General features: G+C 44.0%; 1 protein-coding gene and 1 long non-coding RNA gene across 3 annotated transcripts; one reads left to right on the plus strand and one right to left on the minus strand.

The window, feature by feature from the left end:
* The first annotated feature begins 7114 nt into the window (after positions 1-7114).
* WEE1 (WEE1 G2 checkpoint kinase) lies at positions 7115-17589 on the plus strand. 2 transcript variants are annotated; one of them, XM_041415047.1, is made up of 11 exons: positions 7115-7815; positions 9779-9987; positions 10486-10552; positions 10636-10808; positions 11718-11839; positions 12415-12561; positions 12953-13048; positions 13130-13215; positions 13312-13482; positions 13570-13715; positions 16171-17589. In XM_041415047.1, the coding sequence occupies exons 1-11, from the start codon at positions 7255-7257 to the stop codon at positions 16319-16321; spliced, it is 1929 nt and encodes a 642-aa protein (XP_041270981.1). In that variant the 5' UTR covers positions 7115-7254; the 3' UTR covers positions 16322-17589. The 2 variants fall into 2 exon arrangements, with proteins under 2 accessions (XP_041270981.1, XP_041270982.1); XM_041415048.1 differs by lacking the exon at positions 7115-7815 and adding an exon at positions 8068-8155.
* On the minus strand, positions 10754-27912 carry LOC121341512. Its single transcript, XR_005953439.1, has 4 exons — positions 27842-27912; positions 20384-20537; positions 20052-20188; positions 10754-10874 (listed from the first exon to the last, which is right to left on the minus strand). It is a non-coding gene; the product is annotated as an uncharacterized LOC121341512 (long non-coding RNA).
* Positions 27913-27915: the final 3 nt, after the last annotated feature.

Genomic DNA, 27915 nt, shown 5'->3' on the forward strand with positions numbered 1-27915 from the left:
TGTGAGTATTCTTTCTCTTTCATCCAAGCAAGTTTGCTGCAAGGTGTCATTCACAACAGGCTCAGTCAGGAAAACTGTAGTGTTTTAAAATTTATTTCTGTGACTGTTACCTTACCAGTTACTCTTGCAAAACTCCCAAGTCAAAGGTGGATGCTTCCATGTTTTGCTAGCTCCCTCGACATAAATAAGGTAGATGGCTTAGACTGCTTAGTGCTTAAAGAAAAGCTGAGGTGATTATGTGTGCCTTAGCTGCAAGGCCTGCCTTCACAACAGACCCTGGGGATTTTTCCCTCCTGCTTCCATTCAGCCACCAGTGGAAGGAGCTGTTTTGGCAGCTGATGCTGTGTGTTGGCATTGGAAGGTCCTGCAGTGGAGTTTAGACAAGATCGGGTTAGATAGGTAGGAAAATGGGCAAAAATTATTTCAGGGGAGGAAGCACAGAGTATGACAGGACTGGGTGTTTGGCAGTGGGAATCTCTATCATTTACCCACAGATTCTACCCCTCTTTGGAAAGCTGTCTCCAAGGGAATGCTTTGGCACACAAGAAAGAAGCAGTTTGTAAAAGATGAGCCCTGTAAAGTAAATCAGCTCAGTGTATCACTGCCTCTTGCAGACTGACTCCCACATTTCCTGTCACGATTTTTCTCTTGTATTTCAATTCCGGTCTGTACCAATTCTCCCTAAGAAGGAATAAGCCCAAAGTCTTTCCAGACCTCACAGTCACCTTTTCCCTTTTAAATATTTATCCAAATTTTCCCAATGATGGCCTTTGCTTTACTGTAGTGTAGTGCCCCTTCTGATAGTAAAGGAGGTGATTATTTTGGGTGCTGCAGGTTGTGCCAGACACACTCTGCATAACAAGAGGACGGCTTTTACCCTGAAGGGCTAATGGCTCTCATAAGAGCAAATCCTGCTGCAAACAGCCTTCATCCCTGCTGCAAACAGCCTTCATCCCTGCTGCTGTGATTGAGCCAGCTCAGCTGACCGACACCGCAGGTCTGCTGTGAGACGGGCACGTGGTGTCTGCCCAGCACCAGGGCAGGCCGGGCTCCGGGGCGGATAAACACCGCCTGAGCTGGCAGAAATGGGCTTTGCTCTGCTTCCTGACCCTCAGCCTCAAATACTGCCCGAACTCGTCCCACTGCCCGCCCTGGGTTCTGCAGGGATGGTGCTGGAGCAGGGAAATCCCTGTGCTCTGCCCAGTGCACTCAGGGAGCCTTCCCCAGGGAAGTGTGGAGTAAGATCTGCTTGAAAATGTTTCTGAATCAGGCAACTCCAGCTCTACAGCTGGTGAGATTTGTCAGACTCTACACCTTAAGCTGACCAAGATGCAGACGTGCCCCATAACAAACTGCTTTGTTCACTCAGAGTTTGTTTTTGAATGAAAACAAATTTTCTGTGTAATTTTCAAACACCACAGGTGAAATTTCATTAATATCTGGGTGGCATGCAAACTGATTTTCTTATGCAGTAAGGTTTTGAGAGACTGGAAATGACAGGGAACTTGTGTCCTGTTCAGCTATTAACTTAGAGTTGTTTGAAGCTTTAAAAAATGGATTTATTCAGCAGACATCATTTTTGTCTTGAAAAAATGGAAATTGCCTTGTCTTTGCAAATGCATAAAATCATACTCCAGCCCCTTGTTCATAACAAGGTACTCCTACTTTTTTTTATTTGCAAAGTATATATTTGAGCACCATTTTCCCAAAAGTATCCTGTATTCTGATGCATAAAATCAAACTCCAGCCCCTTGTTCATAATAAGGTACTCCTACTTTTTTATTTGCAAAGAATATATTTGAGCACCATTTTCCCAAAAGTATCCTGTATTCTATGGATAAAAACCTTCTAAAGCATAGACACCTATGACAACAAAACAAAAATCAAGAGCCATTTTCAGTTCTTTTGTTGGAGGTAGTAAACTGCACTCAAAGTGAGGCAGAGAAGCAAGCATTTTTCCTTGTTGTCTTATGTGTATTGTGAAATGTCCCATCAGTCTGGCATTCCTTTGATTCTGTTTTTCATTCTGCTGGTGGAGTTCACTTGGCCAGAGGAAAATCCAACAATCTCATTAGGCCATCACCATTAGCACTGTTGACACCTCACCCTATCAGGAAGAGGTGATACCAGACTTTCTAACTGAGGGTTATATTCAAAGCAGACTTTAATTATCCCAATAAACATAGAAGCTTATATCAATTATCCCAGTAAACATAGAAGCCTGTATCAACAAGTGAGCACTTGGTCCTACACGGTCTTTGTATTTATCTCTGCTGGAAATGTGACCCCCTTAAATCCAATCCATCTCAGGTTCTGAAACAATAAGAGATTTTCTTTGGGTTATTACTGTTCTGTTTAATTATTTGCAGCATTTTTCTCAAAGGAGTGACAAACCATTTACACTTTCAAGGCTCAAGTTACTGTGTGGAACTTTTCCTGTAAGTAAAAAGTATCTTGTGGTTGTGGAAACCCCCAGTATTTTACCCTTTCTTTTTTTAAATGACGAACCATTTACACTTTCAAGGCACAAGTTACTGTGTGGGACTTTTCCTGTAAGTAAAAAGTATCTTATGTGGTTGTGGAAACCCCCAGTATTTTACCCCTTTCTTTTTTTAAATGCATTATCAGCCTTTGGGTTGATTGATTGCTGCTTTTTACTTATTTTTCAAGAGACTTTTGGACTCCCCATCGTGTTACTGCTTGGTTCTGTAGGATTTGCTGAGAGGTTCCTGAACAGGCGGCTTAGTGAGGCAAGACAAGGGAAAGAGGCTGACTTTCCAACACCTGGCAGGTCTGCTGCCATAACAGAAACTACCCACATGGATGTAAAAAGCTCCTGGAGATACAACAATGGTCCAAACTACATCTCCAGTGGGTTTTTTTTTTTCCCCTGGAGTAGGGCTAATTCAGATTCAAATATAGGTTGTAATGACTGAAAAATCAGAAAGTGCAAGAAATGGTTTATGGGACAGATGGGATTAGCTGCTTTCTGTTTTAAATAGATACATTCAAGAGAGTAAGACACAGATTTAAAAAAAAAAAATATCTGCACACCTAAAAATGCTTGTAAAATGTCTTACCTTAAATGATGCACGTAAGAGATTATTAGAAGAAGAGTAGTAGAAAAAAGGCACAGTACCTCTCTTTTATGGTTTTGCATGTTCCCTGAGGAGAAAAAGGAAAGAGTTTATTGATAGAGGTAAATTAGTAGTGTAGTGACTGCTTAGTTTCTCTGCATTAGACATTGTGAGGTTTTTAATTGCTGGTACAAAGTCTTTCTATTTAATTTTAACTTGGCCTCAACAGAGGAATAGGACATTCTAATTGTACCTGTTTCAGTCATGGCAATCTTCCTCTCTTCAGATGTCTTGGAGGAAATTCCTTATCTGAATACAACTCTCAGGAACAGACTATTTTGCCATTTTCTTGTTAAGCAGATTTCAAGTGTTAAGAAGTAGGCTTAAAAACAAAAAATGGAGTCACTAGAAACTGTCATGAGTGTGTGCTCTTATAGTCACAGAGAATTACTGAATTGTACTTTTTTAATGTACTTTGTACATTTTAACTTCTGAGTACCTTTGGATCTTCCCTGAACTTCCTAGATTTTGGATCCAGAAGCTGTTCTTTACTTTGTGGAAACTGTGGTGCTGTGAAATTCCCCTTTCTATTCTCTACCTTGTTGTCTTGCTGTTATTATTTAGAGTTCCTGGGTGAATAAATCCCTGAGAAATGTTCTCTCTGCCTGCAGACTATAGACTAAAAAGAGAACAAGGTCTGGCAGCACCAGCTATTGGCATGTCTTTGGATATACAAAGTCCATTTTTGATGGGAAACTCATTTAACTCTGGACCTTGTAATTGAAGAGAAAGAGGTTGCCAGCTAACAGCAGCTGTTAGCAGCACAAGCCCAGATAAAATAATCTTTAAACTGCTCACCTTTAGGCTGTCAGTGGCCCAGACACAACATCTCCCAGTTGGCACAGTCCCACTGGGACCTGTTGTCCCTGTATATGCCAAGTCTTGTGTGAGCACTGGAATGGCACTGCTGGCACTGTGATAAGCACACTGGTCCCTGGGTACCTGCTGAAAACCAAGATAAAAGCTGGGAAAACAGCAAAGATCTCTCTGCTCTCAGTTCTCCGCCAACGGCCTTGGCACAGGTGCCGGTAGTGTTTCTGTTTTTCATAAAAGCAGCTTTACCCTCTTCCTCCTCTGCTCTTTCACTCCATTTACACCTCCCCTGATAAGGTGAATTATGCTGCCTGATGTAGCATGGGTTTCAGCCAGGTTTTGGCAGAACTCTTCCAATTCCTTGGAGGTGGTTTTGGAGGATTTCAGGTGAGCTTGCAAGTGCAGGAATCCTGACAAGATGACAATGCCACTTCTCTGGCAGTTCTGACAGCCAGACAAATTGACCATTGTTCTATTTCTTCCCCATTCTTATTCCACTTCCCCTGCTAGCCACAAAAGTTGGAAACAATGGTTTCCTTGAACTTGAAAACTCCTAGTCAAAAGCAGCTGTTTGCCTGTGAGTGCGTACTGCTCCAGATAAATATTTCTAGTAGCAAAATCTTCAATGCACCTTAAAAACAAGTATTATAAAAAGGAAAAGAACCAATTTTGTAAATATATATCCTGAAAACCGTTAAACCACTCAAATTTGTGGGAATATCAGCCAGGCACTGCCTAGCCATCAGTCTGTGTGCTGTTACATCTGTTGGAAGAATCAGGGCTTGAGTCTGCAAGATCTGTAGCAGTTCAGAGGTGCAATTTAATCAGCTTCAGAGAATTTGGGATGATTTGACTGGAAGGGTGTGGCACAGTGGAAGCCTGCAGAGCTCCTCCTCACTCAGCTTCCTCCTCCTCTGCTGATGTCCATTGCTCAGGTGCTCTCTGGGAGGGAATTGGCTCTGTGGGGCTCTTCAGCCAGGCTCCTCATGATAATCACAGGTGTCACAGGGGACAGCGGAGCAGAGTTCCACTCTCAGTCTGGGCAAAAGTCTCAACACAGCTGTTCATGGTCCTGTCAGACTACAGCACCTACAGCAGCACAACAGTGGGTGCACATTCAGAGCAGCACAGACACAGAGCCTGTGAGCTCTTACATACAGCTGTGCATTTTGTTAGCTACGTATTTATTCACTACTTCCCTAATTGCTTTCAGATTGCAAATAAACTTTCTTTTAAAACCACTGTGTTACTGTTGTCTCCTTATTTTTCTATTCCTTTTTTCCTTTCCTGTCTTCTCTTCAGAAATACTTTTTTCTCTGTACAACTCTGAATTGTACCACTTGATTTTGTCCCCAAACTAAACTGTTCCAGTAATTCATTGGTTAAACTCAATTACAACAGGGCTTCTGAACTTCAGTTTGTCACTTGCTGTCACCAAATACCTGTGTCTGTAGACTCCAGAAAGCATGAGTTATATTAGGTTGAGTTTGGGAAGGAAACTGCAAGCTTTGGCATTTACTGGGGGAGGGATTTATTGAAAGCTTTCAGTCTAAACTTTTTCAAAGAAAAGGAAACTCCATCTATGACTGAAGCAAGCCACACATAGTGGCTGGGAAGTTTTGAGTCACTTTGTAAGAATTGCTTTGCATCTCTGTGAGCTCTGAATGGAGAAAGAGGTGGTGGAGATTCTATTTTTAAATAACCTTCTCTTACATCATCCGTTCTAAAACTTGAATGCTTCAGTTAGTACTTACTATACAGGACACCTCATTTTAAAAAATGAGTATTTTTTAATGGGATGTTAGTGTGGTTCTAAATTATTGCACACCAAGTGTGCTTTTACTTGACTTGATGTAACCTTATCTCTGACCCACTTTCACAGGTTCTGTTGGCTACTTTCGGTTTTCTGAAACCCGTTTTCAGTTTTCTCCAAAATGCAAATCTCAAAACTTGCGTTCCATCACTTGTGGCTCATCACCGCTTATCCTAAAACCAGGACAGCTCTCTGCAGAGAAATGGGTGTTTTCATGCAGAAGAGGTTAAAGAAGGAGGAATTGGTGGAACAGGGAACACTGACATCCCTGTGGGTCCGTGGTCCTGCTCTCTAGGAGTGTGCCAGGGGCAGCACGTGAGGAATGTCTGCCGGGCGAGGAGGGGAGCCCTGCGGAGGAGGGGCTGTGCTGCAGCCTCGAGCACCCAGCGCGCTCAGCCCAGAGGTGACCGAATCCCGGGGATGCTCTGCGTGTCCAGGGAATGCTCTGCGTGTCCGGGGAGCCCGCAGCATCGGAGAGCCGCTCAACCCGCATACCCAGCTGGGCTTTGGGCTCTCCGGGCTCCCGTGGCTGGAAAACCCTGTTTTTTCATGTGCTTTGTTACCCAAGGGGCTCGTGTTAAGGGGATTTGGTCCAGTCAGGAGAGAGGGGCAGGTTTATCGGTTGGGTGTAACCAGACAGAAAAGGAAGCCAAGAGGCGAAGTGGTGGCACCTGTAGGGAGACACTGTCTGATGACAGCATCCACCGTCCGTGGCCTTCGCTGTGCTGGGACCGAGTCCGTCGGGAAGTGTCCCACGGCAGGGAAGGGCACGGGGCACGGGCTGCGGCTCCCGCGGCCCTTTAAACCACGTGCGTCCGTCGTGGAAATACAGTAACGGGCCTGGCTGCGCTCAGCGGAGGAGAAAGGGCCTTTAATGCCGCAGGAGGTGCTGTTATTATTATATAGTAAATACTGTAGTAGTATTATTATTATTATGGACATTTCTGCACGCTCAGTTCCAGCAACTCTACGGGAGCAAGACCACGTTGCAGAGGAGCGGGGAGCGGCAGTCCCGCAGGGCGGCGCGCTGTCCCGGAGCTCGCCGGGCGCTGTCCCGGGAGTTGGCTGTGCCGGGCAGGCGCCGTGCCCGCGGTGTTCCCGGCGCTCCCCGAACGCCGTCTCCAGGCGGTTCCCGCTGCCCGGGCGGGGCCGCCCCGGGGCTAAAATGGCGCCGGGCGCGCGCCTCACGGGCGGACACGTCCGCGCGGCCGCTTCGGGGCGGGGCCCCGGCCTGGCCCGGCCCCTCCGCTCGCGCCAAAGCGGCCCGTGACGCGGCCGCGCGCGGCCCCGCCCCCGCGCGCCGTGTTTTCAAACCCGGTGGGCGGGCGCGATTGGCCGGCGTGCGCGACACGTGACCAACGGTCGCGGGAAAGCCGCGGAGTCCGAACGGCGCGCGGCGGTTCCGTTCCTGGGCAGCGCGAGCCGAACCGGCACCGCACGCGGGCGGAGCGCGGGCAGCGCAGCGGGAGCCGCACGGGCGGAGCGGCCGCCATGAGCTTCCTCAGCCTGCAGCGGGCGGCGCCGCCGCGGCGCGTCTCGGCCCGGCGGGCGGCGGCCCCGATCCGGCAGAAGCTGCTGTTCCTGAGCGGCCACAGCGACTGCGAGGAGGAGGAGGAAGAGGAGGAGGAGGAAGGCTGCGGCAGCAGCAGCGCCAACAGCACCGGCGAGGACTCGGCGTTCCAGGAGGCGGACTCGCCGCTCTCGGCCGCGCGCACCCCGGCGCGGAGCGACCCGCCCCTGCTGGAGGAGGAGGAGGAGATGGAGCCGGCGGCGGCGCCGCTGCCGGACGAGGGGGACTCGTGGGAGGAGGAGGGCTTCGGCTCCTCGCCGGTCAAGTCGCCCGGAGCCTATTTCCTGCTCGACTCGCCCTCGCCGCTGGCCCCGCACAAGGGCCGGCGCTGCTGCGAGCGCTCCCCGCCGCACCCGGCGGCCGGCGGGTACCGGGGGGCGCGGGGCGAGGAGCCCGGCTCGCCGCTGCCCGACTACCCGGGCACGCCGCCGCACAAGACCCTGCGCAAGCTGCGCCTGTTCGACACGCCGCACACGCCCAAGGTGAGCCGGGGGTCGGGCCCGGCCGGTCCGTTAAGTAACGGCGGGGGCAGCGCTCGGAACGCCGGGGGCTCCGGCCGGGGCGGGGCGGGGCCGGGCGGCGCCGCCTCCCGACGGGACACGGGCACGGGGCGAGCCGCTTGCTTAGGTCACTTCGGTGTTAGTCATGGAGAAACAACAAAGCTTTCCGAGTTTGGCAGTGTTTTGTGGAAAGCATACGTGAAAAGAGCGAGCGCAGAGTATTAAAATTCCTGAAGCGCGTGCTGGAGTGTCGATGGGCGTTGGTAGGGGTGTAGCCGGAAAGTTAAAGCTCGGCTTGGGGTGTGATCCTGAGCGTCTCTCGGTGAGCTGGCGTGTCCTCGGAGGAATTTCTTCACAGGAAGGGTGATTGGTCATCGGAATGGAGTGCCCTGGGAGGGAGGTGGTGGAGTCACCGTCCCTGGAGGTGTTTAAGGAAAGCCTGGACGCTCGGTGCGGTGGCACGGCGGTGCTGGGTCACGGGCAGGGCTCTGCTGCCGTGTGCCAGCGCTGCTGCAGCTCTGCGCCCCTGCAGCAGACGTGAGAGGCTGTGCTGGGAAATGATGGAGCCCAGAGTTTAGAGGGAGAGATGAGTGGCTCTTAACTCTGTCAATAGCAGACTTTTGGAAGGCATTTCAACTTTTGAACTCGACGCTGTGTAGAATCCCGTATGGCGAATTTAAATCTAGTGATAATTGGCTTCCTTTCTTCATTACTTTTCATATAGCCCTTTAGAAGTAATCCTGGGATAATCCCCTGGGATAATCTCCCAGGGGTCTATAGACTATAGATGGAAAACAACTGACTTAAGGTGCGAGGAAGGCTTCCTTCTTAATTGGTTTTCTACAGCTTCCATCTCCAGCGAGGGTTCATTGCTAAAAATCAGTGGTACAAGTTTGTAAAAGTAAAATTGATGATGATTTTACACCTTGTCAGGAGCAGACGCTTCAGAGCTGTAAAAGTTTTGTGGAATGTGATACTAAAAAACCAAGTTCTTAACACAGCAGCTCAGTGGGATTCTTAAATTGGGTGGCCAAATTTTACATAGGTTATCTTTAGAAGAATCAGTTGGTTCAGGTATCCAGTGGAAGTACAGAAATGTGTCCTGAGACGCACGGATCTTCATCTAGGGCAGATTTGAGGATTGCAGTTGAGATTCCCATGTACTGAGTGTTCTTCCCTGTGGTGGTTTAGGCTTTAGTCCTGTCAAATTTTTATTTTGTTGTTAGGATAAGGTGATGCTCCTGCTTGTGATCCAGTCATCCATGCATCCTCACCAGGATGAAGGAGACTCGGGTGCACATTTTTCAGTGTTACTGGGAGAAGTTTTGTTGTGTGCCTGGAAGATGCCTGGTCTGGCAAATTACCACCCAGAAGATGAGTTTTGGATATTTGACAGTGCAGCCATGCTGCCAATTCTTGAACCGTTTTTGTAGGCTCAGAAAATGGACCAGTGCATCAATATTAAATGTTGCATTTGTTGTATTAATTTTTTAAGATTGTCACTTAAATTTGTAGAAACCAAAGATCATTTCTTGTCTGATCTAGCTTCCACATCATGCATGTGCAAATCATAGTGATACAGTACAGGATTGTCCTCGAGTTTCATCTGTGTTCACTTAATTGACAAAGATTTGTCCAAGAAGTTTAGGTGATGAAATGATTAAAGACAGAAAAAGGTTACTCTCATCATGATCTTTGCTATCTTTTTAAAATAATTTTAATACTTGTTTGCTTGAACTGTTTCTGTGTAGAGTACAAAGCATTATAGTTTCTTAGAAAGTCTTTTTGATGCAAATGCAGATATTTCAACAACTGATGCTAACTTTAATTAGACAATACCGTAATGATGGCTTCAGGCATGACCTGACTGTTTAATGTCTAAGGCAATACCAAGGCTAGAAATGACTATAAATATTTTGGTTTTGTTTCTTTTTTTTAAATACAGAGTTTGCTTTCTAAAGCACAAGGCTTAGGCTCCAGCTCAGTCAAACTTCGAGGGGGCTCACTGTTTATGAATGTTGGGAAATCAGAGAAGCAAGAAGAAGATTTTAGACAAACACCTCATGTGAACATCAATCCCTTCACTCCTGACTCCATGTTCCTTCACAACTCCGAAGGCAAATGTCGTAGGAGGAAGAGGATACACTGGAATGAGTAAGTGGCTTGTAGCTTCCTTTGTAAAACTTGTATTTAGAGCTACTTTTGGCTGCAAACATTTCGTTACAAATTGCTTCTAAGAAAGTATTTTTGCTTGCAGATTGTTAGTAATGTATAATACAGCTCTTAAAGTATGTGCTTCAAGAGGCATGGTATCATGAAATAATAATTTAGCACTAGATCTTTTGATTGCTGTACAGAGAGGATAGACTGGGCTGTGTGCTGGTCTTTTTTCTATCATGAAATCAGCCATGCACAGTCTTCTCTTAAGGAGGAAAAAAAAATGTATTAAACACAAGTGTGAAACATGAAGAAAGAAATTATAAAGATATTCGCATGGCAATTTTATGAGTTTGTGTTTATAGATGTCTAATGTTCAGTTAGCTAACAAAAATTAGATAGAATAGGAGAACTAGATCTCAGAAAAAATTTAACAGCTTCTGGACTTCAGTTTAAAGTTTACTTAAACCATGTTATTTCTGGTGTGAATTTCAGCTCTTGTGGAGAGGACATGGAACCAAGTGATGGAGAGCCTGAAGAGGAAACCATGAGACCTGCTAAGGTACTTCATCTTTCAGCCTTGATACTAATTTCAGCAGTTTGTGTATCTGCAGATCTAAATATTTTCCTTGGTAATCTTTGCAGAGGATAACAATAACAGAAAGCAACATGAAGTCACGGTATGCAACTGAATTCCATGAATTGGAGAAGATTGGGTCTGGTGAATTTGGCTCTGTGTTTAAGTGTGTGAAGAGGCTGGATGGCTGCATCTATGCAATAAAACGATCCAAGAAACCCCTGGCTGGCTCAGTGGACGAGTGAGTACTTCCTGCTCTTAAAAGTCTCTTGGTGTTTCTTCTTCACATGGCTCTTTGTCTTGGTGTCTAGAGAAGGCATTTAAGAGAAAAGTATAAAACAAACATGAATTCAATATAAAATAGATACAATTTTGAAGCCACTTGATTTTTTTCTTCCCCACCCACTCCCCAGGTACTGTGCAATACTGGGGAGAAGAGGCTGATTGGCCTCTCTCCTGCCAGATGTTTGTCCCAGTATTCTGTGTGGAAACAGACTGTTCTCAAAGTGAGAATAACACTTCCTTGCAAGGGTGTTTCTTTGAGAGATGGAAGGAAGGCACTATTCCCAACTCAGTCCTCATCCTTGTCAGCTTGAGTGGCATGCAGATGAGTTAAGTCAGTTTGGGGGTATTTTTTGGCATTTGTGAATGAACCTGTGATTCAGGACTTCTCCCCACACTTCAATAGTGTGGGGAATAGTTGTTCAAATAGTTTATATTGAAAGTACTTGAACACACAACAGTGTGTTCAAATAGTTACAGTATAAACCCCACAAGTCTGAGTTGCACAAAATTGCATACCAGACTTACAATCTAGGGAATGTTGAGTTCAGTCAAACCCTTGGCTTATGAACACTTCTATTTTTTGCCTAGAACTTCAGTAGTTCATCTCAAAGTTTGCTATTTCTACTAATAAGTATGTAATGGAAGCATGGCTCCCACACCAAACTGTTTTTTTGATGTTCCATATATTAAGTCTTTTAATATAATGTAAATGATTTTAGCTGTTTGGACATAAGTACAAATGCAGCTTAGGGTGCCACAGAATTGAATAGGAGGATTTTAATTAGAAATACCTACTGTAATAAGAAATTACACTAATTTCACCTCACAATACTCACGTGTGCTGTTGTTTTTTTGTGTCTAACAGGCAGAATGCTTTAAGAGAGGTCTATGCACATGCAGTTCTGGGACAGCATTCTCATGTAGTGAGGTACTACTCTGCATGGGCAGAAGATGATCACATGCTTATACAGAATGAATATTGCAATGGTAAGCAAAGATGTACAGGTATCTACAAGCTCTTAACACTAGTTAGGAACTGTACCCTACTCATAGCTCATGCTGTCTTTCTCTCAAGTGATTGATATTCCTTTCTGGAAAAGGCATATCAGATGGATGAAACAAAAACTGTACAAAGTTGCAGACCAAGTCATGCATGTTCAAGCATACTGGAAGTACTCTTAGGAGTTCGTGAGCAGAAGAACTGTTCTTTCTTCTGTACAGTAGTACAAGCTGGAATAGAGGAAATTGCTAGAGTTTCCATTAAAAAGGAGATTAAACTTGATTCTGAAGCATTTTGCTATTGTTGATGCCCTGACAGAGATTTGGAAGAGAGAGTGAGCCCTTTCCCTTGTGTTGATATCCTGTTAGTGTGACAATTATAGGAGAAAATTTCATTTTATTGTTACATGGCTAAAAAGAGGATACAGCACTATATTTTACATTTACTGCATATTGCCAGCAAATTCTTTGTGATATATTCACTTAATTTTGGGAGCTAGTTGTCATTACTTTGTCAGCTGTTTGATGCAAAAATATAACTTGTTTTCTTAATGGTGTTTCAGGTGGCAGTTTAGCAGATGCCATAAGTGAAAATTACAGGAACATGCGTTATTTTACTGAACCAGAACTGAAGGACTTGCTGCTTCAAGTGGCTCGAGGTTTAAAGTACATTCATTCAATGTCCCTGGTACACATGGATATCAAACCTAGTAAGTTTGTAACTACTTTACTCTCTATTGACAACTTGCTCAGTTCATTTAATCTGCTGTAGAAAAATGAACAGTTAGCCCCACCTTACTAACTGTAAATTCTTCCCTGAAGCTCTGAATAGGAGCACAAAGATGTCAGTTATAAAATTGGCCAGCAGACCTAAACTGTTGAGTTTATCTTGGGTCCTTTTTGTGTAATTGACTCTCCTTGCATAACACTTGGCTGCCTTCCCAGCAGAGGGGCCACAGCAAATCAGTTTCAGCTTCTCACTCTTTGAACAGGGTTTATATACAAATAAAATGTCTGCGTAGCTAAAGCAAACTGTACTGAAACTAGGTCAAGTAGAAATGGTACAGAAATGTTTCTTTTAACAATTCTGCTCTTTTTCAGGTAACATTTTCATATCTAGAACATCAGTCCCGAGTATAACTCTAGAGGAAGGCGATGATGATGACTGGTCATCTGATAGAGTCATATTTAAAATAGGTGAGAAACAGCACACTTGCATGTAAAATAATTGCATCATCTCGTTGTCTTCTGAAAAGTAAATTTTTTTTCTCCTTGCAGGTGACCTGGGCCATGTAACTCGAGTCTCTAGTCCTCAAGTGGAAGAAGGTGACAGCCGTTTCCTTGCCAATGAAGTCCTACAAGAGGTAACTCTTCTGTTTGGGGAAGCAGTGATGTTAGGCCTGCATGCTGTTTCCTTTAGGAAAAAATGGTGAATTTATTTTTCCTGTTTTCTTTTCCAGAACTACACTCACTTGCCGAAAGCGGATATTTTTGCTCTCGCTCTGACTGTTGTCTGTGCCGCTGGCGCCGAACCACTTCCAACCAATGGGGACCAGTGGCACGAAATTCGGCAAGGAAAACTGCCCAGACTACCACAAGTGCTTTCTCAAGAATTATTAGATTTACTAAAAGTAAGAACTCCTGTAGTAGTGGCTCGCTGATAAGTGTAATTTATTGTTTTGCTGGCCTTAACAAAGATGTTTTCTTTTTTCCCCAAGGTTATGATTAATCCCGACCCTGAGAAAAGGCCTTCGGCTGTGGCACTAGTGAAGCATTCAGTGCTTCTCTCTGCCGCAAAAAAGAGCGCGGAGCAGCTCCGGATAGAGCTGAACGCTGAAAAGTTCAAGAACTCCCTCTTGCAAAAGTAAGTAGGTCCTTGGGGTCCTTCAACAGGACTTCATTTCTAACAGGCTCTCACCTGACAGTGAAGTGATGACAAAACAGGAGTGTCCTTGTTTGTGGATGAGATCCACGAATCTGTATGCATGTGCATACCTGAGAGTACAAAGTGGGTCATGGAACTTTAAAAGGAACTTTCTCCACAGAAAGAACTGCTTGAACACTCTAGGGGAATCTCAACAGCACTATTAGTATTCAAGGCATACAAAACATGATTTTAAACAACTGTTTCAGGACAGTGCACACTTTTGTGACAGGTATAGCCTAGCTTGCATCTGTGTGATTTGAGTCTGTGTTTTCCTAGGTCATTTGTACATTGAAATTTTGGCAAACTACTTAAATTACTTGTTTTGAACCTAAATGGAATGGCACATCAGGAGTGTTATTGGACTAATTTGACCTGTACACAGCAGTGTTACTGGGTCACCAGAGAATCATTTGTATCCAGAGGTCTTGTCCTATCCCTTGCTCAAACACTCACTCTGAATTAAAGCTTGGAAAAAGAGATTGCCTTTAGGAAAGTCTGATTTCTGCTGAAGTTTCAGGGAAAGAGTTAGTAAATTAATAAGCAGCCATCTGACTCTTTCGCTACAGTTATCTTTGCATGTGTTATACGTAATGGGCAGGCTTTTATGAGGGAATATAGATCACTGATTTCTTTTTGAGTGGTATGTCTTGAATGAAGATGTTAATTTCATGTTCAGGTTCACTCCATGTTACCTGCTTATCTTGCCATTGCTAGTCTGACCACAGCCAGATGTACTAGATTAGGTGGTTATCTTTATAATGTTATCAATTACATTGAAAGAATAATTAGACAACTTGTGCAGGTTGCTAAAGGGCAGATTTGCTGAGGTAAGTTGCTTGCTTGTATGAAGACAACATCTTTTTGCATCACTTGAAAGAGAAAAATGGCAAAGCCAGTGTTTTGTGAAGATTCCTTCTGGCCTGGCAACAAGGATACATCCTTGTAAATCCAAAAATGATTTAAAAACAACACTTAGCCACAGTAATTTTTAATGTTGTCTGGCATAGTGCTCCATAAAATACTTCAGGTAGTTTGGGGAGGACAGGGTTTTTTTGTTTTGGATTTGTTTTTTCTTAAATTTCTATATTTGAACCATTTATAATACCACTTTTGTGTATAAGTAATCTTCAGTGAAAATAATCCTTTTAAGGCAACTCAGCTTTTCTACTGTGTTGTCCTCTTCAGAGGAAGGAAGAACTCCAGATTTCTAGGCAAGAACTCAAGACTTCTAGGGAAGAGTGGAAGGATATTGTAAAACTAAATTTTCTGGTAATGTCGTGTGGTGGTTGGGCGAGCACACAATTGTGCATTTGTGATGGATGCTCACAAGGAAGAGGAATGAAAATTGGTTGCATTCTCTTCCAGTGAACTGGCACAGTGATAATGTGGGGGTGATTAGATGGGGCACGGGTGTTAATGAATAATACTCTGACTTACAAGAACGGGAATTGCTTATTAAACTAAAACATGTAGCTTAAAACTGAATACACCTACACCAATGTGCAGCAAGCTTGTAAAATTTGATTTTGCTTGGAAGCCAGGTGTGAAGTGAGATTACAAATACTCTTACAGTAGAGAAAGTTCTTTAATGGATTGTGGAAGGGAGAAAGTATGGGGGAAGGCTGAGGTTTAGCCATATGTCAGTATTTGAAGAAAGGAGAAAAGCAGTGTATGGGGGGAATCTTTATAAAGGTAGCTGTGCTCTGTAGTTGGACTATTTTATAATTTTATCCTGAGTTTGATTTAAGTTTGTCCTCAGGCTGGGTATTAGTAATTCTCTGATACAGAACAGTTGGCAGAATGTTGCACAGGGGCAATGGCCCGCGCTGCCTTCAGTGACTCTGCCTTGCAGGCTCCCATTTTTGTTAGGCAAAAAACGTGGAGGCGGTGATCAGCTTTTGATGTGGGTATGCAAAAGGAAAGGGATGCTTCCTGAGATGTCTGTTGCCAGTTACCCACACCTGTGCTCTTCTAAGTATCTGAGTCTCCCACAGAAGTTCAGGTGTGGCTGAATTTTCTTCCTTTGGGCAAGCCTCAGTAATGAACTCTGACTTAACACGTGCCTTGTGCTAGGAAGTAAAAGCACCCTCCTGTGTCCTGGTAATTGAAGTGCTGAGCTGCTCATAACAGGCTGGATTTCAGAATCTGAGTGTAAATTTTTCACTTCCTTCCCTCGCTTTTCAAAAGAAAGAACATCTAGACAAGTAATGAGATCCCACCTCTGCCCTCTGCTTGGAAACAGGCGGATGCAAATCATAATGCCGTCAGTATGACCCAAAACTGACGTAAAGCGTTGGTCTGTGACCTGCTGTAGCTGGTTTGGCATCTCTTGCTGTGATGAGCTGTATCCCTGTGGGCACTGCTGGTGTGACCGTGTTGTCCTGTGTCGCAGGGAGCTGAAGAAGGCCCAGCTGGCGAAGGCGGCGGCCGAGGAGCGCGCGCTGTTCACGGACAGGATGACCACGCGCTCCACGACGCAGAGCCGCCCGTCGCGGCTCATCGGGAAGAAGATGAACCGCTCCCTGAGCCTCACCATCTACTGACCGGGGCCAGGGCACCGCAGAGACGGCCGCAGCTTCTCTGCCGCACCCAGGCCTAAGGGACTGAAGGAAGCCTTCAGTGCCTGTTTCCTGTCCTGTAGTCAGTATCACCAGTTTACAGCTATTGCTTCTGGTTTTTACTTGTACTCCGTGGCTGGTTCTGTATTAACCATTTGGGTTGATGGACTCGGTTACTCTCCTGTCCGTAGAGGATCCTGGATGTTATTCCACAAGCCTTTCGGTTACACTGTTAGATGTTATCTTGTCCCAGGGTTAACCACTATAGTGGTGTGCTGCTTTGTAGTGTTACAGCATTGTAATAAGAAGCAATATCCCTAATCTTTTACGAAGGAGGGGAGGGGGCCTTACTTTGATAATTAATTTTTTTTTTTTTTGGAGCAGAGGGGGATTAAATTTTAAAAGACAGGCTTTAAGGCCACCTACAGTCAATGTACCTGATGTCAGGTAGACTTTTGTTGTGAATTTTATTTGTGTATTCAACTGGGAGCACTTTGTAGGCATTGCATAAACCACAGCTTAGGAACCTGTGGAATTAAGTGCCATGTGGAACTGCTGCTATTTTTAGTTCGATGTCCTTGCTGTAAACTGTAGCATTAAAACAATCATTATTGTGTTAATAGGCTTCTTGTTAAAGCAATTAAGTGAAACAAATGTAAGCTGCATTTTAGTGAAGGCAGCATTTTTCTCTCAAAGCTAGTGCATTGTGAAAAAATGCACCAATTTAATATTTGGACTCTGTATTAGTGTAGTGCAATTGTTAATGTCTTTGCTATTCATGTTTTGTTCTACTTTCTAATAAGGTTCTCTGAATGTTCATATTTTCTTCAGTTGCCCATTCTTGAGGCTCTTGTATGTTTGGTTTTTTATGTTGGAATACTTGTAAATAGTTGTTTAGTGTGTTCAGGTTGTTTTTCATTGTTTATGTACATAAGTTTGATCATGCTTATAGTGTACTATACAGAAACTGCAGTCTGGGATGCCAGCAGACACAGCTTAACTATTCAGTTTGAAGTTCCAATATGTGGAGCAGAATGTGGCCATGGAACCAGTGCTGATATTGAACCTAGGCTGACAGAAGAACTTTTCTGATTACTGGCTTGTCTCTTCATTCATTTTACTTAAAACAATGTTTCCCTTTTGTGCTCTATTTGTTCTTACTAGTGTTGAATTTGAACATTAAAGTTAAAAGTTCTGTTTGTTTAATATTGTGTAACACTTATTTAACTTTGTAGGTTACAGAAATAAAATACTGAGTTGGGAATATACTATGGCAAGTCCTGATGAGATCTGCTTCCCACTCATGCCTAATGCTTGTGATTCCCTCTCCTTGAGAGTGGGACTGAGGGAGATAAGAGACTTGCTGATAGTTAGGAGAGAAGGATCCTACTCCATGTGTTAGTGTCCACGGCAGTCTGTCTCTGCAGCCTCAGGAATGGTATTACATTGGGAAAGATGAAACCCCTGGAAGAAGTGGAACTCATGACTGATGCTGCAGGAATAGAAACTATGTGAAGAAATAGCTGGGTCTTGGGGTAAGGGAAAAATGCAGGAACTGCTGAGAAGGGAAGAGAGCTGCTGATTTAGAAGTTGGGAAGAAAACTGGGAGGAGTTAGAATATTTCAGGAACACAATAATGGCATGCCCTGTGGCATGGAGGTACATGTAAAAAGAGACATAGTAAACAAAGGCTTAATAGATCAGTCTCTTGTGGAAGTTTTTCCTTATGTTAGAGTCACAGGTGACTCAGAGAAGCTGTGCCTGAATTCTGTGGACTCAAAATTCAGCTTTGCAATTAGCAGAAAATAACTAAGTAAGAGTTCTCAATTCTAGTCGTATGACAGTGAAATTCAGAGTATTGGTTTAAGGTATATGAATACTGATATTTTACTGATAACTAAAAAATGTATATGCTGAAATACCTTTAGGTTTTTACTTTATAAGGTAGCCCTGTCTTGTTTGTGAGAGAATTTAAATTACATGGGTTTGTTGCAGTGTTTTAATGTTCATCTACATTAAGTGAGACCTTTAAGCATACTTCTGAACAGTCAGAAATACCAGTTGGTGAGTGGTCAGTGAACTTAAGCCTTTCTACAGTGTAAAGAAGTTGTTTATACCTATTACAGTTCTGTGTACAGTTCTCATCCCCCATTTTCAGAGGCCTGTACCATCAGTAGAGGCATTGCTGTGCAAACAAGCTGTGCTGGGGGCTTGGAGTGCTGTGCTTGTGGCTGGGGAAAGAATGGCCTGGATTGCTGGGCCCAGGGAGGAGGTGATGGAGCTGTATCCTGCTGGAGGCCAGTCACCAGTGCTGTTCCTCAGGGGTCAGAGTGGGGCCAGTCCTGTGTAATGTCTTTATCAATGATCTGGGTGAGAGGACAGAAGGCTCCCTCAGTTTGACACCAAGGTGTGCAGGAGTGCTGATCTGTTGGAAGGCTCTGCAGAGGGCTCTGGGTAGGCTGGATCAATGGGCTGAGGACACAGCTGCAGGAGGTCCAACAAGGCCAAGTGCCAGATCCTTCCCCTGGGCCACAACAACCCCAGGCAGTGCTGCAGCTGGAGAAGGAGTGGCTGGAAAATTGCCAGGAAAAGGACCTGGGAGTGCTGCAAGTGGCCAAGGTGGCCAATGGCATCCTGGACTGGATCAGCAACAGCGAGTCTGGCAGGAGCAGGGCAGGGATTGTCCCCTGTGCTGGGCACTGCTGAGGGCACACCTCGAGTGCTGGGTCCAGTTCTGGGCCCCTCACTGCAAGACGGACATTGAGAGATTGGAGAGAGTCCAGAGAGGGCAATGAAGCTGGGGCAGGGTCTGGAGAGGCCTGTGAGGAGCAGCTGAGGGAGCTGGGGGTGTTCAGCCTGGAGAAAAGGAGGATCAAGAGGGACCTTACCACTCTACAACTGCATGAAGAGAGATAATAGCCACGTGGGGGTTGGCTTCTTTTCCCAAGTAACAAGATATAGGACAGATATATAAGATATAAGATAGAGGAAACAGCCTCAAGTTGTGCCAGGGAGGGTTTAGATGGGATATTAGGAACTATTCCTTCACTGAAACAGTTATCAAGCATTGGAACAGGCTGCCCAGGGAAGTGGTGGGTGGTGTCACCACCCCTGGGGTTATTTAAAAGCTGTGTGAATGTGGCACTTAGGGACGTGGTTGAGTGGTGGACTCAGCAGTGCCAGGTTAACAGTTGGATTCCATGATCTTAAGGGTATTTTCCACCTAAAAAATTCAGTGGGTCTATTTAGTGCTGGTCACATTGAAGGGGTGCCCTGCTTAAACCACAGGACTGAAGTGACTTTAGATGTTTTAATTAGCACACTTTCCTGTGTGCCAAGGACAGTATTTAAAAAGGTGTTTCAGAGTGCTAAAGTAGTTTATAGGAGCAGTAAGAATCACGGAATTTTACCTCGAGTTTTCGTGAGCCTTTCTGATGCAGGTGGTGAGGCAGTAAATCCTGGCTGCAACAATGGCTAGTGTGGGAAGGAGCAGAGAATTTGGGAAGTGTGTGTTAATGCTTCCCATGAATATTCCCAGCATCCAGTGATTCATGATTCAGATGTTTACTGAGTAAGAAGTGGTATCTATTTTTACTGACATTGAAGGGGGTTTCTTTTTTTAATGGAAACAATCTTACATGAATTTTGGCAGCTTAAAAATTATTGCAAAAAAGAAGACTTGGGCCAAACTTATCTGTAGTTGAGCAGAACTTACCTGTAGTTGCCTTTGCAGGTGGAAGGAGGAACTTCTCACCTCTCGCAAAAATGTAGAGTTGGGTGTTATTTGAGATTCAACCAAGCATGGTGTAACAGGATGAGCTTCAGCACTTGGAGAGGAAAGCTTCAGCTGAACTTAAGAAGCAAGCATTAGAGTTGGGTGGCAAACATGTTCTTCAAAATAACTACATTTCACGTTTAACCATATTTCTCCTGAATTCATCTAGCTTAAATTTCCCAAGCTTAACTTTTTTGACCAGACTACATGACTTCATGAAGAACTCAAAGTGAATGTAAAAATACTTGAAAGCAGGTATGTCATACCCCCACCTCCTCTAGGTATTTGTCTGCTGCTCTGCCTTCTCCATCTTCTAATGATGCATTACTAGACAACACCACCTGCTTGGTCTTGCTCAGTCTTTCTGCAGCTTCTGGCCAAACAGTGGGTAGTGTGATGGATTAAAGCTCCTACAGATTCAGTTTCCTGTAAAGACACAACACCATTTAACACAGAAAAATGAATTTCAAGTATCAAGGACTGATTCACTGTTTGGATAATTCATCTTGCAATTCAAACCTTTCCATTGTCCGTAGAAATACTGATGGGCTTGCAGGCTAAACCATTGAATTGAATCATAAATGGTATACTTAAAAAAATATTGAATCACAGCTGGTGTTCAAGTACTACATGAAATTCTGTTTGTGCCATTATTGTCAAAATACAATTGGAGGTCAAACATTTTAGTATGGTTTTTTGGTTTGTTTTTTGTAATCCCTACACAGCAGTTGTCTAGGGTTTTTTCTAGTTTTTATTGGATTCATTTTTCAGTTTCCAAGTATCCTGTTGCCCTATCAGCTGGAATGGATCTGAATTACTAAAATGTAGAACCTGAAATCTTTCTGTCAAATTGGCTTATTTTAGAAGTCACAGACAAGTTTTCCCTCCACTTAGAAATGGAGTTAGGCACTGCTTGTAAATTCCAAAGTAGGATTTCAATGTCACAGCTTGCATTATTTTATAACACTGAAAAGTTTCATGAATAGAAGTATACTTAGACACCCTGTCCTTGCTGATCTGGGGCAGGGGAGCACCGTGTGTTTGACACCCTCCCAAAAGCTGGCTAGCTGGACCTTGCCTGAATGTGTTCTGTAGTCTCCAGCAACACCTGCTGGACAAAATTGTTAACTGTGCACTGAATTTTGTCTTTGAAGTATTTGTGTGCTGGTGTGACACTCAACCCTGATTGCTAGGAGGCACTGTCTTGTTCTGCAGCAGTGACTGAGCACTCTTGCCAGCAGTAGCTCAGGTAAAGTGTTTTCATTTGTCCATCCCCATCCCCCTTTGGCTGTGTAGGCTTGGAAAGGGCACCCTCACCATGTGTCTGTATACGTGGTTTGGGGTGTAATGTGTGCATGTGTTTGATAAACCCCTGTGTGTGCTACCTGCAAATATCCCTGCTGTAACTGGGCTCGAGGAGCCGGGACTAAACACGGCCAGTGGAGTCAAATCAGGGCTGTGCCCTGCTGAGCCCTCCCTTCCTCCAGTGAAGCCTGGAACCCCCGGAGGGAGCGGCCAATCTCAGCTCCAGAAACGAGAAAGCAGGAGGAAACTGGGCAGGACAGCACTCAGGAAACAGCTTCTGTCTGAGAGCTGGAACTGGATGGAGATTCTATCTTCCCAAAGTATAATAGGATTGGGCTAGGGGAAAGGGAGGCGCCCCGAGGAGAGAATATTGCTGAGCCTAATTAAACAGGAAGCAATTTATTATTGTTTAACATGTTGCTCAGAGATCTGAGGTTGTACACGCCTAAAAATGAACCTGAGATTCTGGATAGTCTTGAAAAAGCTGAAGCATTGGCTTCAAAGATCTTCCTTTTGCCTGCCATTTGACTCCCTTACAATACACAATATGAGCATTTAGCATGACATCTGAATTATCATGCTGGTCTAAACTGATTTCTCTTTGAGTCAAGATGAAAGCAGACTAAGTGGCCTGACTCTGATTAATGACCTCCTGTGTATTCCTCAGATTGCTGCCAGGCAAGGGAGCTAATGGACATAAAACCTGATGCTGTTGCTGAATTTATACACAGGAAGATTCTACGTGTTCAGCCTGCATCCTGATGGAGATCTTGTTCATCTATTGATTTACAGACAGCAGAAGGCACCACTAATGAAAGCACTTTAGGCAAGGTGTTTCACAGGATAGGGATGGGGGGGGACAGGAGAAACACCTGCTATTCCCAACCTTTAGTAGTCTCACCAACCTTAAGTGATGTTTCTGCCTCTGCAGCTCCTTCCTCTTGCCTCTTTTCATTCTCATCTACTTAGATTCAGGACAGAATCTCCCCATATATTTGATCCATACCTTAGAACATGGGATTTTAAACTCCTTTTGATCCTGTAGGCATTGGGTCCAGGCTGGATTGACGGGCCAAGGCCATTGTATGAGGTTCAACAAGGCGAAGTGACAGGTCCTGCCCTTGGGTCACAGCAACCCCGGGCAGCGCTGCAGGCTGTGGGCAGAGCGGCTGAAAGCTGCTCGGGGGAACAGGACCTGGGCTGCTGGTCCACAGCGGCTGAGCACGAGCCAGAGTGGGCCCAGGTGGCCAAGAAGGCCAAGGGCATCCCGGTTTGTGTCATTAATAGGTGGCCAGCAGAGCCAGGGCACTGATTGTGCCCCTGTGCTGGGCACTGGTGAGGCTTCACCTCCAGTGCTGTGAGGAGCAGCTGAGGGAGCTGGGGGTGTTCATCCTGGAGAAAAAGAGGCTCAGGGGGGACCTGGCTGCTCTCTGCAACTGCTGAAAAGGAGGCTGCAGCCAGGTCTCTTCCCCCAGGTAACAGCAACAGGACAACAGGAAACGACCTCAAGCTGCTCCAGGAGAGGTTTGGATGGGACATCAGCAAAAATTTCTTCACTGAAAAGGTTTTTAGGCATTGGAACAGGCTGTCCACAGAAGTGGTGGAAGCATCATCCCTGGAAGTCAAAAAATATATGGATGTGGCATGAGGGAAATGGTTTAGTAGTGAACCTGGCAGTGCTGGGTTAACAGGAGTGCCCAATGATACTAGAGGTCTTTTCCAACACTGAAGATTCCTCGATTCTGACTGATTTTCTTCTACATTAACCCTGCTTAAGTGCCTTTTTCCATTGGTTATTTCTCCTTCCAGTTTCCACCCCAAAAGATGGGTACTGCAGCACACATGGGATTGAATTTCCTCTTCCTCTCTGCAGGTAAGGTGTCTGTGGTATTTTGCTCTCTATGGTGAATCCTGTAACTTGGTGAGAAATACCTTATCAGCTGAAAGTGTAGAGTAAGAAGTGTGTTACCAGGGAGGAACTGAAAGGTAACCTGCTGTTTTACCCCTACATTATGTTTGTTTTCTGAAGTTTAAATAAAAATGCATGTATTGGGCACATGTGTATAAATAAAAAACAACAGTGAAATAGGTGTGCCTTGCTGTAATCCCTTTAAAGATGGCTCTGAAAGCCTTAGAAGTGAATGGAAAATTCTTCCTTTTTTTTTTTTTTTTTTCCTAGGAGAGACTAAACTGGCATTCTGATTCAGCATCTAATGCTGCTTCCTGTTTCACCTAAAACTACTGAAGTGTTTTAAAATAACAGAAAAGACAAATTCCTCAGATGGCTTGAGGATTGGGTCATGCTATTATGTCAAATATACTTACTGATTTTTACACTCTCCCCCACTGTTTCCTTGAGATATTCTGTGGCAGGAGTAGTCTATTCAGAAACTAACACATAGATAATAAACCCCAGCATTTGCCTCAGTTTTATTTTCTCCTGAAACATTGCTGTGAAGTGGCAGATACTGGAAACACAGTTTGCTGCAAAGTTGCCTTAACGGTCTTCAATTTCTCTTTGCTTCCATTTCGTTTTCCTGTGGAGAATGAAAATGACTGTTCTAGCCAAGGCTGGGAAGATTTTCCCTGGGCTAACAATGAGCAGAGAACTGAAGTGCCGGAATTCTTTCCTTGATGTCAGTTTAACTGACTCAGTGGCATAAAACAAAATTAGTAACGGTTCAAGTGCGTAATCTTTCCTCTGGTTAGACCTTCCCTGACAAATACTTATTATTTGGCTAACAAGGAGTAATTAAGTTTCTGCAAAGAGGACCAAGAGAAAAGTGATTGACCCCTCAAGGCTGAGCCTCAGCAGGGTCTAACTAAAGCTCCTTCCTGAAACTGTGAGTCACTCTGTGAGACCGAGCCAGTCTTCCCTCCCCTCAGTCATGTTTTTAACTGTGGTGAGGAAACAAAATTAGAATAAGCACAGATTTTAAATGAAGTTGCTGAGCTCTCAGATAACTTTCAGGAAAAGCAGAAGCATGTGAAGTTGCATCAGAACTTGCTTTTGTACCAGGCAAGCAATTTAGAGTTTATGTAGTGCTATCAAGGGTTTCTTGGTTAAGTGTGATTGCTGTTAATTAATGGTTAGTGGATTACATGTCAATCTTATTTTCAAAGGTTCAGAATGTAAAGTCTTTGATAAGCAAAGATCCAGATTAGCATATCAAAATAGAAAGGTTCCTTAAAATAACTCACACTTTGGGTGTGGATGCAGTTAGTCCTGTAACTTTGTTAAAGCTATTTTGGGTAACCATAAAAAAACAAAGGTTTCATTCCACAAGTAAGTTTGCCTGAATATAATCTTCACTTTAATTGGTTTTTCTCAGTTAGTTCAATCCTATAAAAACACTGAGGATTTAAATATGAGTATGGCTATATAAAATAATGTGCTAGGTTTATGCACAACTTCTAAGTATCCTCTTGATTAACCTACCAAGTGCTGGAGCAGCTGAGACTTGTATAAACCACTCATTTTAATGAAACATTTAAGTATGGGCTGCTAACCTAGTGACCTGAATGGGACTATTTATATTCTGAGTAGAAAACAAATCCTGTTCTGGCAAAGGATTTTAGCATGTCATTTAAATCAGGAGTAACAGAAGCCAGCATAAAGAATGAAGAGAAAATGAAAAGCAGCACACAGGGTTTTAGTGGGTTGTTTTCTGGAAGTTTTTTGTTTGTTTGATTGGTTGGTTGTTTCTTTGTTGTTGGTTGGTTTTTAGATGTGTGGGTGTGGTGGGTTTTCATTGTTTTTTTACAATTTGTGGAGCATTTAGTTTGGATTTTGTTTTTCCACTCTATTGTTTTTACCAAAAATCCAAACTGCCAAAAAATCACTGAACTCTGTTCAAAGCAGAGATTAAGTCCCTGCCGTTAGAAGATTCATGTGTGAACTACATTAATTGCTTTTCTTTAGTGACTTTTCACAGAATCTAACTGTATTTTAAGGCACTTTAGGAAGGGTCTTCTGTGTTTACTGGTGACCTTGTGGGTGCTCAGCTACCAACCTATCTGCATGTATAAAAGTTGTCTCTTGCCTTCTTAAGTGGAATAGCTGTCTTCTAATTGGAGAAATGCTAATATGTTTTACAATGGCAGATGTTTCTGATAATAATAGCAGCTGTAATGTTAGCAAATAAGATTCATTAGGAAATTTTATCAAAATAATTTTATATGTTAATCATGTATTTCAGAGTATCCATCTTGAGGAAAGAGCATAAATAATTATTTGTGGATTCCAAAGTCCTGAATAAATTATGGAGCAAAAGGTTAGGAAAAAGCAGGGGAAAAAGGCTGATAGAGTATGCTCAGTGAATAAGGCAGATTGTGTTTGGGAACTGACTGTGCTACTTGGAGACTATAAGATCTCTAAAGAACAAAAATCTGTGGATGATTCTAGCCTCCATCACATACAGAAAACCAATCTTATGATTTATCACCTATGAGAATTAGAATGACTTCCTACAGGGGGCTTTGCTCCTGTATCTGGCGGATCAGTGGTCCAGGCAATTTAGGCCTGTGACTTCCCAGCTTGTGCTGAGCTGTGCTGCCTGTCCAGCCTGGCCTCCGGGCCCACAGGGGATAAATTTCCCCACAGGATTTTTTGGGCAGGTCCCATGTGGTGCCTGCAATGACAACCCCTGCATGCCCTGTGCTTCGTCTGAAAATGGCAGCAAAGGGTTCTGGTGTGAACATGTTTTATGTTGGCCATAGAAACAATGTACAGAGTTATCTCCTTGTTCAAAAATCCTCTAATAGCTTGAATGACCAAAATGGTGTAAATTTTCCATGGGCAGGATCTGTGTGACGTGCTGCACCTGGTTGATGCTGGGCAGCCCAGGGTTCCTGAAGGAATTTAAGGTTATCTACACTGTTCTCTCCATTATAATGTTGGCTGCAATAAATGGTATTTTAACTGACACTTTAGAATCTGAGTGCCTTTTTACTGGAATAACAATAAATCAGCACCACCTGGTACAAAAGAGTTGTCAAACTGTACTGCCAGAACACTTTGAGTGCTATTTTTGTTCTGATGATGCAATTGACTGAAGACTAAAATTGGGCAAAACCTAATTTTTTCCCCCTGATGTTTATTATGTGTCTTGAGTTTGGGATCCTAATGGTTCTGCGTGAAATCTATGAAAATAAAGCCTTCAAGTGATCATGGGCTGTGTTATGTGAATGACAGTCTCAGTGTTCAGAGCAATGTATGTGGGTTACAGGGAGACACAAATGTGTGAACTTTTCTATCAGTTGCAGGAAATACTGCATGCAGGAGTCCTATTTCTCACCCTCTGTCAGTAAGTGTTAGAGAGTTTTGTACCTTCTAAGACCACACCCATCACCCTTCACTTCTTCTCCCCCATTTCTGCACAATAAGCACACAGAGATGCTCTCAGTGCATGGCTCCTGTTTGGGCCTAGGGCTTCAGTGCATTTGGGGTTTGGATCCTGCCTGTGCTGCTGACATGATTTATGGTATTTGCTGTTCAGACTGAAATGCTGAAGACATCCATCAAGAGGTACAAAGAGGCCATTCCATTTCTCTCCCCAAAGCCGGTCTGAAGAGGTATTTTTGGCTAAGTAGACCAACCAACACAGCACTTAGCCAAAAACCAGGGACTCATACATGGAAAAAAGACCATTGAGATCACAGCACATACATCATAAATAACAGTTTTCTTTCCCTACAACATGCAGAAGAAATTAAGCAGAAATTAATTTTGTTTTAATAATCTCTGTTGATGTCCTTGCACAGCTGCTGCCCTTACCAGTGCTTATTCCCAACCCACAACATTAAAAAAGACTTAGCACAAAAAAACCACCCCAAACACCCAAAAAAACCTTCCAACAGCACAATTCTTTCCTCTTTGTCAGGTTTCTGCCCTGGAGGTAGTGGAGCAGGAGGTTTTTTAGCTCTTCCCCCTGCATTGGGATTGCACTGCACTCTCTCCAGCTGTGTGCAGCCTTCCTTCCAAGCTTTGTGGCGTAGAAAAATTCCAAGAGGAAAGCTGCGCTCCTTACTTATCCTGCTGGGAACACTGGACCTGACGCTTTCGTAAACTACATTCACAGACTCAGCTGTATTCCTGTTCTTAAAAACCCACAACATTCTAGGGGGGAATTATTTGGAAAGACAGAACAGTATCAAGCTCACTGATATATTCACAACAGCCTGAATTACCGCAGTGCTTATTTTATCTATCCAGTAGCACACAACGACAAGCCTATTTTGTTTACTATCTCATCTGAGGGGAAAACCCTGAACAGTGTCTTAACCGTGCTGAAGAACACTAAAGCGACAAATGTCAATTTATCCACCCATGTTACAGCGAGCCATCAGAAACAAACTGAAAGGGACAAGATCGAGCACTTGTCCACTTAACCGTGTGCATTTCCTAATAAGAATAAAAGGCAGACCTGCGGCAGGAGAGGAAGCCGGGCAGGCCGGAGAACGGGGCGCTGAGGGCCGCGGGCCGCCCCTGCCGCGCAGC

This window comes from Onychostruthus taczanowskii, unplaced genomic scaffold (assembly GCF_017590055.1).
Source record: "Onychostruthus taczanowskii isolate IOZ18803 unplaced genomic scaffold, ASM1759005v1 scaffold49, whole genome shotgun sequence".
Taxonomy (NCBI): domain Eukaryota; kingdom Metazoa; phylum Chordata; class Aves; order Passeriformes; family Passeridae; genus Onychostruthus; species Onychostruthus taczanowskii.